The 15,191-nt window shown below is 41.7% G+C and overlaps 1 protein-coding gene across 1 annotated transcript in view; it reads left to right on the top strand.

Annotated features, from left to right (window-relative positions):
* DPYS (dihydropyrimidinase) overlaps positions 1-15,191 on the top strand; it is a 71,373-nt gene that overhangs the window by 21,179 nt on the left and 35,003 nt on the right. The window contains exons 5-7 of the mRNA XM_004580811.4: positions 2,295-2,451; positions 3,831-3,972; positions 5,365-5,507. Of these exons, the coding sequence (XP_004580868.2) occupies positions 2,295-2,451; positions 3,831-3,972; positions 5,365-5,507 (442 nt within the window). The remainder of the gene's footprint in view (positions 1-2,294; positions 2,452-3,830; positions 3,973-5,364; positions 5,508-15,191) is intronic.

Here is a 15,191-nt window from a genome sequence, read left to right on the forward strand (position 1 = left end):
GGCTGTGCCACTAATTATTGGTGTATTCCTGAACAAATAATTTTGTCTCATTTAGTTAGTCTCATTGGTTAACGCTTTCTTTGTCAAGAGAGCATGAAGGTTGTTGTGAAGGGCAAATGAGATCGTAGGGGAGCACTCTGCACATTTTAGAATGCTGAACAGATGTCAGTTATTTTATTGTTTCTTTCTTTTAGCATAATTCCAGCAGCACTCACAATCAGGCTGAGTTGTCCAGACAACTGATTTTTTGTACCCTGTGTTTCCATTGACTTTTTTTTTGGCCTCTTGAATACTTTTCAGTTCCTTTGAAAACATCCCATAAATTGGTCAAATAGATGGAAGAGTATTAGGAATGTGTGTGCTTCTTTCTCAATTATTGTGGATATTTCCTGATGCTTAATAGAGAGATGGATGAAAATAGCCCAGTTCACAAGGCATTTATTGTATATACCAAAAAAAGACTCGCCTCATTTGAAAGGAACTAAGCCCTTGCAAGGAATTGCCTGTCATCTGGCTTCAAAACAAGGTGGGTGGACTCCCGTTAGATGCTGACACTTTTCATTTTTCCTGAGCGCTATTAAAATTGTAGGACTTTTGTAACTGTAGTCCCAGATCACCTTGATGGGCCAAATGATTGAATAGAACATGTGATAAGGATTTTTCCTCGGTGATGAAGCACGGCAGAAAATCCTGAGCTGGCAACTCTCAAAGTGATTGCAGGTCAAGTCTTAGAGTTCTCATCACCTGGGTGTCTGTAAGAAGCACTCTTGGAAGAGCCGGTCCTCTTCGTGCTTGCAGATGGATTTTTGTGTCTGCCTGGCTATCTCTGCACTAGCTAATACATTGCTTGTACTGACTGCTGCTCATTCTGCAGGGCACAAACAATGCTAAAATACTTTCATTTTAGATGTTCCAATAAACATTAGCTGTTTTCCCCTTCTCTGGGAATAGGAATGCAAGAACCAGGAGGAAGATGGGGACCATCTATGTGTGTGCATCTTGAAAACAAAGGATTTTGACCATGGCAAAGCCTGGGAGATGATTTTTATTGACCCTGGATTCATACTTGGTCACTTAAGAAGTGACTTTTTAAAAAAGAATCATTTATTTTTATTGGAAAGGTAGAACATTTTTACAGAGAGAAAGATCTTCCATCCACTGGTTCACTCCCCAGAATGGCTGGAACTGAGCTTTCTAGGTCTCCTATGCAGGTACCGTGTTCCAAGGCTACTTCTTTCCCAGGCCATAAGCAGGGAACTGGCTGGGAAGTGGAGCAGCTGGGACATGAACAGGCACCCATATGGGATACCGGCACTTGCAAGGTGAGGATTTATTTAGCCATTGAGCCATTGCACCAGGCCCAAGAAGTAAAATTCCTGAGCTTCCAAAAAAACCTTGTTTTCATGGTTTTAGAAATTCAACCACTAGCTAGAGAAAGATGGCTAGTTTTGGGGAGAAATGATCTGTACCATGCTAGAACTGTACATTACAGTTTAATAGGATGCAGGCAGCTGGTGGCCATCCACTGACAGCACTCTCTGGGGAAATCAGTTAATTTCAGTTATAGATCAAGATTTTAACTAAAATGTGGCATCTGATTAACCAGAGTGAACTAATTTGGTATGCTAGTATCTCCTTATTGTGCACTCCTTTTATGATTGCTTGGATCTGATGAGGTGGATGCCAGCGAACCTATTATTCTGACAAATGCTAATCAGAGATAGGTTCAGATTTTAAATTCAAATTCACTGTGCACTATTAACTTTCAACATTGTGTGCTTTTGATGGCCTCATTTGCATGATTGTTAAAATATGCATTTCTGGCTACAATTTTATTACATGGGTGTTCGTTCATTTAATTTAACTTTTTGTGAATCCGTTTCAAAGGGTATTGGAAAGCTTATCAGTCTATTTTCAGCAGAGTAATACTGTGGTTTTCTGTATGACCTATTTAATAATTTTCTGTCACCAGCCAGGATAACACAAAAGGTAGGACTGCTACAATTCAAATGCCTGTGTTCAAATCTTACCTCTTCCAATTCCCCATTTAGAGGAAGGTGGATGCCATATCTGCAGAGAAATTATGTAACCCATTGTTTTGCCTTCATTTTAGATGTTCCAATAAACATTAGCTGTCCCTTTTAAATCTCATTCACAGAAACAAATTATACTTTGAGATTTTGCTAGATATCACTATTATTCTCTGCTAGAGCAAGATACTGATATTTCTGTATTTGTCACATGACTTTCTTAAGAAAGAATCCAGGTGCTGACTGTTCCTTTGAACATTCCAGGGAAGGTGGTCTATGGAGAACCGATAGCAGCAAGTCTCGGCACCGATGGCACTCACTACTGGAGTGAAGATTGGCACCATGCAGCCCACTACGTCATGGGACCGCCCCTGAGACCAGACCCATCCACGCCCAGCTTCCTCATGAACTTATTGGCTAAGTAATCATGTTGCAGGGAACTACGAGATGTTTTGCTCCAATAAAGGTTGGAAAATCAGAGGTTATGTTGGGAGAGAACTTCTCCTACATCTTAGCTATGTATTGGCCTTTCAGTGTTTTGTTCTACCTTTCCTGACAGGTGTCCTAGATTGCCAAAGACAACTGGCTTGATTATGTTTGGATACCTTATCAAAAACCTGGACACAGAAAGCCAGATCATGTTTGCTAAGATTTTTTTCTCTTGATTTTTTCCCATTTCTTGTTTTCTAGAGCCATGACTCTTCATTCTGTTTTATTTTTTAAATCAGAATATTCTTCTAAAATTTATTTATGATCTATATAGATTTCTTTACTTAATTTGATTTTTTTTGTCCCCTGGTTTACCCTCTAAACAGCTGTAATGCTAGAGTTTGACCCTGTCAAAACCAAGAACCAGGAGCTGCATCCTGGTCTCTCAGATGCTGACAGGGGCTCCAAGTCTTAGGCCATCTTCTACTGCTTTCTCAGGCACATTGGAAAGAAACTAAATTGTAAATGGAGCACCCAGAACTCTAAGATCAGGTCCCATATGGCATGCCTGCATTGTGAGCAGCAGTTTAACTAACTACACCACTACATCAGCCTCAGAATACTCTTGAATTAAACATTTTACAATGCTGACATAATATAAGGACCATACCGCTGCACAGAAAATAGTCACCTTGCAGGAAGCTACACATTTTTCTGGAAAATTGCATCCTTTGTGGGCAACCTGCCACTCCCCATTCAGAAAGCTTTCCCTTTCGGACTGTGCTTGCATTCACTTGCCTTTTCTTTCACTTCCTTCCTCTTTCACACATCTGGTCTCCAAGATAGTTCACACATCAGCTTTCCTGTGCTTGGTGACATCACCATCCTCAACCAGCATCACACCTCTTGTTTGTCACAGAACGGCCATATGGCCAGAGGTTGCCTTGAAGGACTTGTCCTCCATTCACATAAATTGCTTTGCTGATGTTGTGTAGTTCTCTCCCCACAAGGAGTTCTACCTTCTTGTAGTGACCCAGGCATTGTTACCATCAAAAAGATACAGAAATGATCTATTTGTAAATAAGAAATCAAGTCTCAGACAAGTTCATAACCATGGATTATGAAAAAGCTGAACCTAGAAACCAAGTTCGTTCATCCATGATCCTGCACCACACTTGTGGCAGACATGTCCTCCAAAAGCACTTCCTAAGCTCAGTTCAGGAGAGGTCTGACGTAGGGACTTGAAAAGGCTGCTCATTCTCCATTGCATTGAAGTTGAGAAGGGTGTCAAGAGATTAGAAAAGTTCTGGTAGTTTCTTCCTAACATTTTCTATCTGCCCTCCTCCCATCATGCTCTTTTTTCTTTTACAGTGATGATCTAAACACAACCGGAACTGACCACTGCACGTTCAACACCTGCCAGAAGGCTCTTGGGAAGGATGATTTTACTAAAATTCCCAACGGAGTGAATGGTGTTGAAGACCGGATGTCAGTAATCTGGGAGAAAGGCGTGGTGCGTTTCATGGGCTTCAGAATGGCTCTTACCTTTTCTTCACCCATCATCCTGCCTATTTTTGGAGGTTCCAACCTCCAGAGAAAAACTGTTTTGATTATTTTCCCTAGGGTGACGATTGGGCCTGCAATGCCTTTTCTACCAACCCCACCATTTACCCTCTTGTCTCCACAGTGTAGTGTCAACACAGAAATAATTTCCTCATCTGCATGATTTAGACATTGAGAGGCAAATTTAGATTGGGATCAAAGAGGGCTATTCTTGAAGTCCCTGAAATGCTGTAGCGTTCCTACTTGATTTCTCACGTTCATAATTCCCACTGTAGCAGCCTTACAGCTGATGTTCCTGTCTCTTCCAGCATCAGAGCTAGCACTCAGAAGTGAAGTTCTGTTCTTGCCACTTTCCTCTCAAACTCCTTTTAGTATTGTCCATTACTTAAAGAATGTCTGAGCACTTAATTTACATACAAGGAACTTCGCATGCTCAAAACAGCTCTACACCCCGATTTTCTGCTAACCATGCTCTCCCTTTGCCTAACTCTAATCCCCCATAACTTCCCTTCTCTTTCTCTTTGCTCATACGTTTTGAGAACAGTTCAACAATCCTGTTTGAACTTGTGCTATTATAGTGAGAGGTCTGCACTACAGCAGATTTTCATAATCTGTTATAGCTTTCACGTATTTAGTAGGCTTCCTCATGATTAAATATTTCTTAAAAACTTATATGAAATAGTATCATGTTCTAAAACATGACTTGGCTTAGTTTGAGACTTTAATTTTAGGACATGGTTTTTTAATAGCCTTTTTTTTTTTTGAGGCAATGATCCTTTGACAAATGAACCCTTGCTACATTCTTTCCATGTAAATGTACGTTGGGATAAATCACCTCCACTTTTTTTTTTGAGGACCATGTCTCTTCCAATTCTGTCACCATTAAAATATCTTGCAACAAACTGTCCACACTTGTTGATTTATGTAAATTTCAATTATATAAACTTAAACCCATCGGGCTCATTGTTCTTCCTTCTAAGGATACTGTTACAGGTGTTTCTTTTAATTCTGTACTGCTCTGCCAGGTGTCAACAGGTTCATCTGATACATCTGAGGTCTACAATAAATAAGCCAAATCATACATGTAGGTGGGAAACCATTGCCAACATTTTACTGTCATCTCCAACAATGTGTACAGTTCTGGGAATGATAGGAGAATTAGTAGGGGTGTTTCTAAGGTGATAGTTTTTTTTTTTTTTTGAGAAAGTTATGCAGTCCATGTATTACCACATCATCTCAAACATTACTGTTATAATTATTAAATATTTACCAGCATCCAGAAATGAGATTGCCTTAGGTGTTTAAAAGTTATGAGTTTTATGTTTTTGAATTATTTTTATAGCACAGTGGCAAAATGGATGAAAACCGATTTGTAGCAGTTACCAGCACCAATGCAGCCAAAATCTTTAATCTCTATCCAAGAAAAGGCAGAATAGCTATTGGATCGGATGCCGACATTGTGATTTGGGACCCAAAAGCCACAAGGTAAGTCTAAGTTCTTACGTCTCTTGGCTTCAATGCGGAGAACAGCAGTAACTTGCAAAGAAATGGTGCTTTGGCCTTAAGCAACCAATTCTTATTAGGTAACTTATGTAGCTATGCTCAGGTGTTTTTAGCCTTTTGATGTACAAATATTCCTTTGTTTTTCTTGGCATAGGAGATGCCAACTCTGTGTTGCATTCTCTGCAAATGGATATGGATATGAGTAGAAAGCCAATATGAATTTACCACTTCAGTGCCTGGCAAATGGCTGAGTTCACACAGAGGAGAGATACAAAGCAATGAAGAGCATCAAAGGCTTCATTGGAAAAGGGCCGAGTTGAAAACTTGAAATAATTACAGCCTTTTTAAAGCTTTCAGACAGAAAAAAAAAATGCTGCACAAAGAACATCACTTTCAGTTAGCCGAATTTTCTGGTTGAATTCATCCTGAGCCTATCATTCCCCATAGGCTGCAGCTTTTTGTTTCTAATTTCCATAATTCTTTGTTAATATTGCACTTCTGGCAAATTCTACAACTCAGGACAGCACTGAACAGAGGTTAGAGCTCTGCTAGTTTCTCCTTGCAGGTACCTCAAGCAGGGTGCAGTTTGGAGAGTCTCCTTGGTTGATTTGATTTCTAATGTCTCCTAGCACAGAGACCACATTCATCCTGATTTGTGTTTTTCAAACACTGTGTAGTTCTACTGGAGACATCCCACAAACTGGAGCATTCTCTGGGTGTTTTTCTGGTGTGTGGATATAGCAACAAGATTACCCTCAGTTCTTTTTGCCTTCATGGTACAGACATTTTACTTGAAGCTTGTTAGTTTTTTCTTTTATGTAATAAACAAATAGAATTTCTTGAGGGATGATGGTGTCAGAAAGGCTCCTGGGCTTTCCCCTGTGGAAAAAGTGACCATCAGAAAAAGTCAATTACCTTTTCCCTGAGCCTAAAGGCAAATCCCAGGTAATCCTGTAGAGAATACCTATTCTCTTGTACTTTATGGGCTGAAAAATATACTTGGGAAGGCAATAGGAGAAAATTTCCAGGACTTTCATTTACCTGTGGATGAAGTGAGCATACTGTGCCTGCAGAACTCTTGATATATATATTTTCAAATCACTGTACACTGGACTGACATGTATCATCAGGGGCCTGCCCAGGGTCATCTTTGCTGTAATTCAATTTGGACTGCAACAAGGGCTGGGGTCAAGGAGTTCTTTTGAAGTGATGTGTGGCTTAAGGAGATCATAAGGTTCGATTAGGTAAACCTAGATCTTTTTAGAAGGGAAAAAAAACCTGCCATGTAGAAGAATTGTTTGTGAAAAACGTTAGTTTTGAAGCATAACATATGGGAGAGTCATAGGAATGCTAAAAATTAGTAATGATTTGCCATTGAACAGTTCTCAATAGGCGTGAAAATGCTTTGATATCTGAAATGTGTTTTACTAGGCAAGGCAAATATGGTCACCTTGTTGCAGTGAGAAAACTAGCTATGAGAAGATACAGTCACCATGACCTGGTGACTTTGATTGAAAGCATACTTGTATGTTTTTCATGAGATCCAGTACCAATGCCATTGTGTGGCATCAAAGTAAAACTCTTCATGTTGTACTTGATAATCTTACATTTCTTCTTCCCATCAGATAGAACTTTTGGGGGGACCTGATTACATTCTCTGTTACTTCTGATCATAGTTGAGAAATCATGGCAATCCTCTATTGAGTGATGTGACTATCTGAATTATTTCCTGATTGGGTAGAAAGCTTCAGGAGGCCATGCCCTGTGGCTCTGCTGTTTGGTTCTGGGTCTGGTACCCCAAGCTGGGTGCAGCTTTGAGAGTCTCCTTGGCTGATTTGATATCTAAGGCTGACACTAGCTCAGGTGTAATGCATTGTATTCCTTAGACAACTGGACAAAGAGAAATGACCTGAACGTAAGGATGTGAATAATTCACTTACTTTATTTACCACATATTGCTGCTTGGAGGATATTTATAGACTGTGATTATGTCTCTTTGAGTCATGATTTTGGACTACATAAATTTAGACTACTTTCTCACAAGTCCTAGCTACTTATTTCTATAACATTGTTTTGTCCTTTCTTTCCTGCTCAGTTGTTTCAGAGTAGTACAGAGTGATCCAAATGCACAGTATTTTTTTTCAAAGTTCTGTGTAGTACCTGCTTAATTTCACTTATTTCTAGTCCAAGAATAACTAACTAAAGGTCAAATTGAAACACTTCAGTGCCTTAAAGTATCTCTCGCTTTGCCTCTCTCACCAGGTTTCCAGTATTTCTCTTATAATACCTGTTCTTCATTTATACAATATTAACAGAAAATTAAGCAGTTGCACCTCTATATGTAGAATAAAGGCATCTGTTTGACACTGAACTATTAACATGAAATCTTCTTTATCTACATCTCATAAATTTATTCTGGGAATAAATGGACTTGGTACAAGCCTGAGCTTCTGGTCTGCCTTAGGGTCTCACATCCATCAAAGGTCATTTAAAGTGCCTGAATATCCATCATTGTAATACCAACTTGTTAAGATTTTTTTTTGGGGGGGGCAGCTTCGGTGGTGGATCAGGCTTATTCTTCACCTGTGGCATGGAATCTCATGAGGGTGCCAATTCATATCCCGGCTGCTCCACTTTTGATGTAGACTCTGATAATAGCCTGGGAAAGCAATAGGGAATGGTCCAAATCCTTAGACCCCTGTAACCCATAAGAAAGCTGGAAGAAACTCTTGGCTCCTAGCTTCAGACTGGTCCAGCTCTGGCTGTAGTGGTCATTTGAGGAGTGAAGCAGCAGGTGAAAGATCTTTTTCTCTTTGTCTCAGTTATTCTGACGTTCGAGTAAAATAAATAAATCGGGAAGAAAAACATTTTTGTTGGAATCATAAGCTAATATATATTTTAAAAAGCTTTGTAAAGTAAGCATTGCATACATATAAGATGTTATGGTTATGCATATTAATATGGTTATTGTAAGATTTTAAAAATTATGTTCATATTCTGAAAGGTGGACAAAGATGAGAGAAAATGAAGACAAGAGAGGACCTTTGAGTAATAGCTCATAGTTCATTCCCCAAGTAGTTTCAACAGTAAGGGCTGGGCAAGGCTGAAGCCACAGAGCCTGGAGCCAAATCCGTGTTTGTCACATGAGTGACAGGGATGTAATTAATTGAACTATTAGCTGCTGCCTTCCAATGTGTTCCATAGCAGGAACCTGGCCTGGAAGCAGAGGGGCCATGACTCGAACTAGGCGTTCCAGTATAGGATGTGGGCATCCCAAGAGGTGACTGAACTGCTTTTCCATATGCCTGCCTGTTATTTCCTGCATGTTAGTTTGGTATCATTCTTTGCAGTCTTTTTTGTATTTCTCAGTGTTCTCATTTCCTTTGCCTATGATGACTGGATTGATGGACCCTAGGCTTCAAGTTCTCTGATTTTCAGATACTGGATGCTGTTGGGTTTTTCTTTTCTTGTTTTACCATGCTTTTATAAAGGAAGAGATATTATCCAGATGCATTGAATCTGTTAGCCTCCTTTGAACTCATTTTACTCTGGATTCTGCTTCTGTAAGAACTTTAAGCTTCCACCAGAATATTTGGCTCTGTGATCAGTACTTTTTTATTACAAAAAAGATTTATTTTATTTTTCAGTGGAAAGTCAGCTATACAGAGAGGAGGAGAGACAGAAGGGAAGATCTTCTGTCTACTGATCCACTTCCCAAGTGGCCACAGTGGCTGGAGCCATGCTGATCCAAAGCTAGGAGCCCAGATCCTCTTACTGGTCTTCTATGCAGGTGCAGGGTCTCAAGGCTTTGGGCCATCATCAACTGCTTTTCCAGGCCACAAGTAGGGAGCTGGATGGGAAGCAAGGTTGCCAGTATTAGAAGACTTTAGCTGCTAGGCTAACTAACTGGGCCACACTCACCCTTTTCATTGTGAAACTTAACAGAATGTGGGGAAAAAATGAAGGAAGGTATGTTGAGGAGGAGACTGGATGACCCAATGAGTCTGCAAGAATCTATACACCAGGAGAGAGTAGGTTTGTCATGGTGCACAAAGAGAGATTTTTGCAGAGCCTGGGCCCAGTGCAATGCCGGCTTTCTGCATTGTTGGCCTTGTTCTTTGGAGAAAGTTGTTCAGCTGACATGGCTTTTCACAACTGAAATTTATGCTGATGATCTCTGCGAGGACCTTTCTGATGCTCAACAACCGTTTTCCCCTTCTCTAACCGCCCGTGCCTCCTAGCTGGTTTTCTTCTTTCCTGCTCATGGCCCATCATCATCAGTCTTCCTTTTCTCACCCTGTATGCCTACCAAGCAGCACATTGGACCACAGTCCATTCACCTGCTCCTGCATGAATATGCTGGAGATGCAGTTTCAATTTTAATGTGAATGATTTGCTTTGGAATGTCTCAGGTTTACAGAAAAGTTGCAAAGATAGTTGAGAATGCCTATGTACTCTGTAACAGTCTCCATCATTATTTTCATAAGGTAGTATTTTTGTCACAACTAATGCATAACTATTGTTATGTTTTTGTTATCTAGAGTCTATATTCAAATTTCAATTTTACCCAATTTTCCTGTTTCAGGATCCCATTTAGGATCCCACATTACATTTAGTTGTTACCTAGCCTCTGATCTCTCTGACCTTATTATTTATGTTAGTATTATTTAAAGATATTTTTCTTATCTATTTGATTTGAGAGACTGGTGAACTGAGCAATATCCTATCAATTGATTCATTCTATGAATGCCTACTATAGCTGGCTCTGGGTCTGGTCAAATCCAGGAACCAGGACCTCAATCCAGGTCTCTAACATGAGTGGCAGGAACCCAATTAGTTGAGTGATCAACTGCTGCCTCCTAAGATGTGAGTTAGCAGGGATCTTGGATCAGTAGTGGAGCCAGGACTTGAACCCAGGTATTCTCGGTTAGCTTAGTTTGGAGTATGGAAAAGAAGAGCTACAGAAGCAATGTTCCATTTTCATCATATCATGGGACAGTGCGTGGAGTAAACAGCTTAGTCCCCTCTTCCCAAGATCTATTTATTTCTTTATTTGAAAGGCAAAGAGTCATCAAGAAAGAGAGATCTTCTATCTGCTGGTTCACTCCACAAATGTCCTCAGCGACCAGCATTGGGCCAGATCCAAGCCAAGAGCCTAGAACTCCATCCGGGTCTCCCATACCAGTGGCAGAAGCTCAAATCCTTGGGCCACCTTCCACTGCTCTCCCAGACACATTAAGAAGGGGTTGGTACTGGAGCCGGCACTCGTGTGGGATGCTGGTGCCATAGGCAGTAGCTTCACTCACTGCACTGCAACACCAGCTCCCTCATTTAAAAATGTGTCTATCTGGGAGTCATAACTGCCATCACTAGTTTACATCCCCAATGCTTGCAATGGCCAACACAGTGCCAGGGTCAGAACCAAAGCTGGGAGCCAGGAACTCAGACCAGGCCTCCTGCCAGGGTGACAGGAGCGTGAGCCCTGTCTTGACTTGTTGATCTGGGTTACCTGGTTGAGTTAGTGTTTGTCAGGTGTGTCCATCACACCCATACACACATACCTTCCCCCTTTCCATTTTTTCCTGAAAAAGTCGCTAAGCACAGCATAGCCCCGAGAAGTGGGAATTTTACTCTAGTTTATGCTTTACTGAATTCTGTATGACCTGGACCTGGCTCAGGTCAGCACATTAAATATTGCAGAGTGGGCAAATGAGAAGGATGCAATGCCACTTGCAGTGCTGGTGTCTCATGTTGAATTTCCGACTTGAGTCCCTGCTGCTCTGCTTCCAATCCAGCTTCCTGCCAGTGCACCTTGCAAAAACAATGGATGATGGCTGAAGTACTGGCAACCCTCTCACCTATGTAGTAGACTTAGATGGACTTCTGGGCTGCTAGTTTTGGCCAGGGAAAACCTTTGCCACTGTAGCTCTGTGAGAAGTGAGCCAGCAGATGGAGGCTGTATCTTTCCCTCCATCTCTCTGTGACTCTGACTTTCAAGTAGGTAAATCTTAAACAAAAGAGAAATGACATGAAGGAAAACTGCTTTTCTAATGCAACAGTTACAGTGAGATGAGAAGCATGCATATCAGTCCCTTACTTCATGCATGAGGCATTACTGCATGAGATCAAGAAATAGCTTATGAAAGAAGGCATGCATCAAGATAAATAGAACCAGAAAAGATTTTCCAAGGATTGGAGAAAGAACTGCTCCAATAGTCCTATTTTCTGTAAGAATCCCCATATTTTGTGAGGTGGGAGGCAGTGCATTTGTGAAGCAGAACTCTTAGAGAAATGAATTGCTTTTGTGAACTCCTTCAGTCACACTTGGCACTGGAGCACCTTGGGGTGCCATGTGCTGAGACTCAAGGCTGTGCGAGAGCCAGGGGAATCCACTGGGAAGAGAGGAAACACAGATATTCCCACTCTAAGGAGGAATCTGTTAAGAATTCTACATAAAGGCAGATGAAGGAAGGGTCTGAATCCTGGCTCCACTTCTGATGCAGCTTCCTGCTCGTGTGCACCCCAGGACGCAACAGATGATTCCTCAGGTACTTGGGTCTGCCACCTATCTGGAACAGTCGGATGGTGTTCCAGACTTCTGGCTCTGCCATGGCCAGCCCTGCTGTGTGTGCATCTTACGAGTGAGCCAGCAGCTGGAAATTTTCTCTCTGCATTTTACAGTCTGGAAAAAAAAAGAAATAATAATAATAATAAACCACACAAAAGGCAGAAATTGGTTACAATTGAAATTTAAAGAAGACAAATCATTCTTGTGTTAGACACCATGATTGGCACAAACTCACATGACAGAAGAAAACAAATGAGATGTCTAGCCCTGAGAGTCGAGAATAAGCATGGAGGTGAGATAAACTCATTGCCATTGGTGGGAAGAAAGGCCTGGAAAGAAGTATTCAAACCCAGGGACCTTGTAAGTGAGAGGCAGGTTTAGGAAGGGAGTAGAAATGTGAGGATATCATAATTATCTCCAGTATTAATTTTGGTCACTACAGACATATGTGACTTTAAGTGGAGCTCATCTTGTGGAGAAACATTATTTAATCAAATAAGATAATGGATACATATATGAGAGTTTTTTCCGTGCCAAAGAAATATCCTGCTTTTATCTTACATACTTAATTTTTATATTGTCTGCAAACTGGGTACTGTGCAAACTTTCTATTTCACCATTCCTGTAGATGTTGATCAAAATTTTCCTACAAAATGTCCTTAAACGATTTTAGGAAATCAGGCTGAGTGTGTTGCATCCAGTGGCCTCAAGGGGGCACCCACAGCCCATACTGTGTTCCGCAGCTCCAATCAGACCTTTGGAGCAGCGGGTTATGCAAGAACAAGCAGGCCTCTGGAGAATGGATGCATTTGCTAATGATATTTGGCCATGGTACATAGATGTTTTCATTTTGAAATTCTTGTTACTTATTAATGGCATGTGGGAGTAGGCTTGCCACACAGTCTGTACCCTTGAAACAGCATTATGGTTACTGAGGGAGATTAGTGGGCGGGAGTTGCAGGAGAAGGGGGAACAGGACAGCATTCTCCCTGTCTCTTGCTCCTTCTTTCAATCCTGTAAAAATCTTGCTGATTACACAGTGAGGAATTTGACAGGATGTGATGAATGCGGAGGCACTGGGAGTGGGTGTCTAAAGGGAAGGTCTGGATGGGCGTCCAAAGGCAGTACTAGACTGTAGAATGTGCCCGCAGGAATCAACTGCAAAGGCTCTTCTGTGTCATGCGCTGCAGAGAGGGCAAGCCACATGGTTGGAAGCAAGTCCGCTGAATTCAGCTCGACAGCTTATTGAGTCAGTGCTGATGGCTTATGACAGGGATGCATGTCCAAACACTTCACTACCTGGGTCACAGCTTCGAACCTGACGGCATATTCGCTACCTAAATGTTTGCTCTATTTTCTGTGGAATATTTTGGTACCTAGGTGAAGAAATTAGGAGCGTGATTTTCAAGTGGCATCACGGTGGGATCGTGTACTGTCTGCTCAGCACAGAGATCGAATGAACCAACTTGTTAAAAACCTGATTAGAAAGAATGGTGCGTAGGCTGCTTGCAAGGCTGTAGCTGCAGCCGTAACTCATGTCCTGGCGATTTAAGACCATCTTCTGAGCTTCGGCTCCTTGGTATTCATTAAATCGCACTTAGTTACTATGGCAACTGTCCCTTTGCCGTATTTATGAGCTCCGGGCTATCTCACAGAATCTAGCACACAAACACACAGCCAACACATTGTGTGCACTGGAACATTTAATGGAAATTTCTAGCTGGATTGTGCTGTGCAAAGCAGGCATGTTTTTTTATAGTTATTTTAGTGTTTTTTTTTTTAACTCAATGATAACAGGCTTTGACCTTGGCTACATCCTTCTTAAAGGCCCTGCACTGTTTCTGCTGCTTCAATTTCTTCCCTTTCTCACAGGAATTTAACTTTATGTTCATTCGCTGGAGGATTATGGCTTACAGCTTCTGGATGCATTTCTCCGGATTCCAGAGGGGGTGTGTGCGCGCGTGCGCGTGTGTGAGATAAAGCAGGGGAGAGCAGCTTTTGCACTTGGGGAATGGGAATTGCAGGCTTGGGAAAGCAAGCAGGGTTAGGTGCACTTTGATGCCTGGTGATGATGGTGGCTTACGAATGGCTAACAAAGTCAGTGCCTCAGGGAGGACAAGAGGCATTTTGCCCTAGGGTTATATGTTGTGCATTATCTGACTCATACCTACACATTATACACTCTTTCCCCAAAATGATGTACGTACACACACACACTTGCACACTTACACTCACACACTCGCACACACTCACATACACACATGTGCATCCTGGCATAGCAGCATGGGAGTTTGCTGGTAACATCTGGTCAACCTGACCACTCTGCTTTTCCTGCCTGTTTCTACATGTGCTTAGAGCTAACTCCTCTCCCTGCCTCCAGGCTCACAGCCACCCCAGAGCATACTGCATGGCGTAAAGGGTCCTTGGCCAGGGGCCAGAGTAGATCAAGACCAAGGACTCTGTCTAGTGTGAATTCTTGGGATGACATGGTATAGGGTCCGTTGCTAACTGTTATCCAGGTTCTGCCCCCCTCACAGATTTACATAGTAACTGTGACAATTTTCTAGCAGATGAGAGCAGAGAGTTTTGAGAGATAAATGACTTTTTGCTAATCCACCCTAAATTGAACCCGCCATCTGGGCTGTTGTGGGAGCAGGGCCACGGTGTAAAGAGAAAGACTATTGGACTAAATTCTGACTCTTATCAACTGGGTGACCTTGGAGATGATGCTTATTTTTTTCTGAGTTTTAATGTCACTATTGTAAAATGGACATGAAGATGACAATTATTAATAAGCATTGTTCTAGGTGTTTAAGATGTGTATATGCAATTCCTACAACATAATGAGGCTTCAGTAGCCCTTGGCGCAGAGTGGGTGATCCATTAGCACATAGGCAGTACTGAGTAGTAAGCAGCAGCACTGATCAATTTGTGGGAAGAGTGGGAACCATGGCTTAGCTGCAGCTATGATTTCTAAATCAAAATATAGGGGAGATAATGGTGCTGTGGTATTGTAGACTGAACTGCTGCCTACAAAGCCGGCATCCTGTGTGAGTGCTGGTTTGAGGCCTGGCTGTTCCACATCTGGCCTGGCTGCC

This window comes from Ochotona princeps, chromosome 9 (genome assembly GCF_030435755.1).
Source record: "Ochotona princeps isolate mOchPri1 chromosome 9, mOchPri1.hap1, whole genome shotgun sequence".
In the NCBI taxonomy this organism is placed as follows: Eukaryota; Metazoa; Chordata; class Mammalia; order Lagomorpha; family Ochotonidae; genus Ochotona; species Ochotona princeps.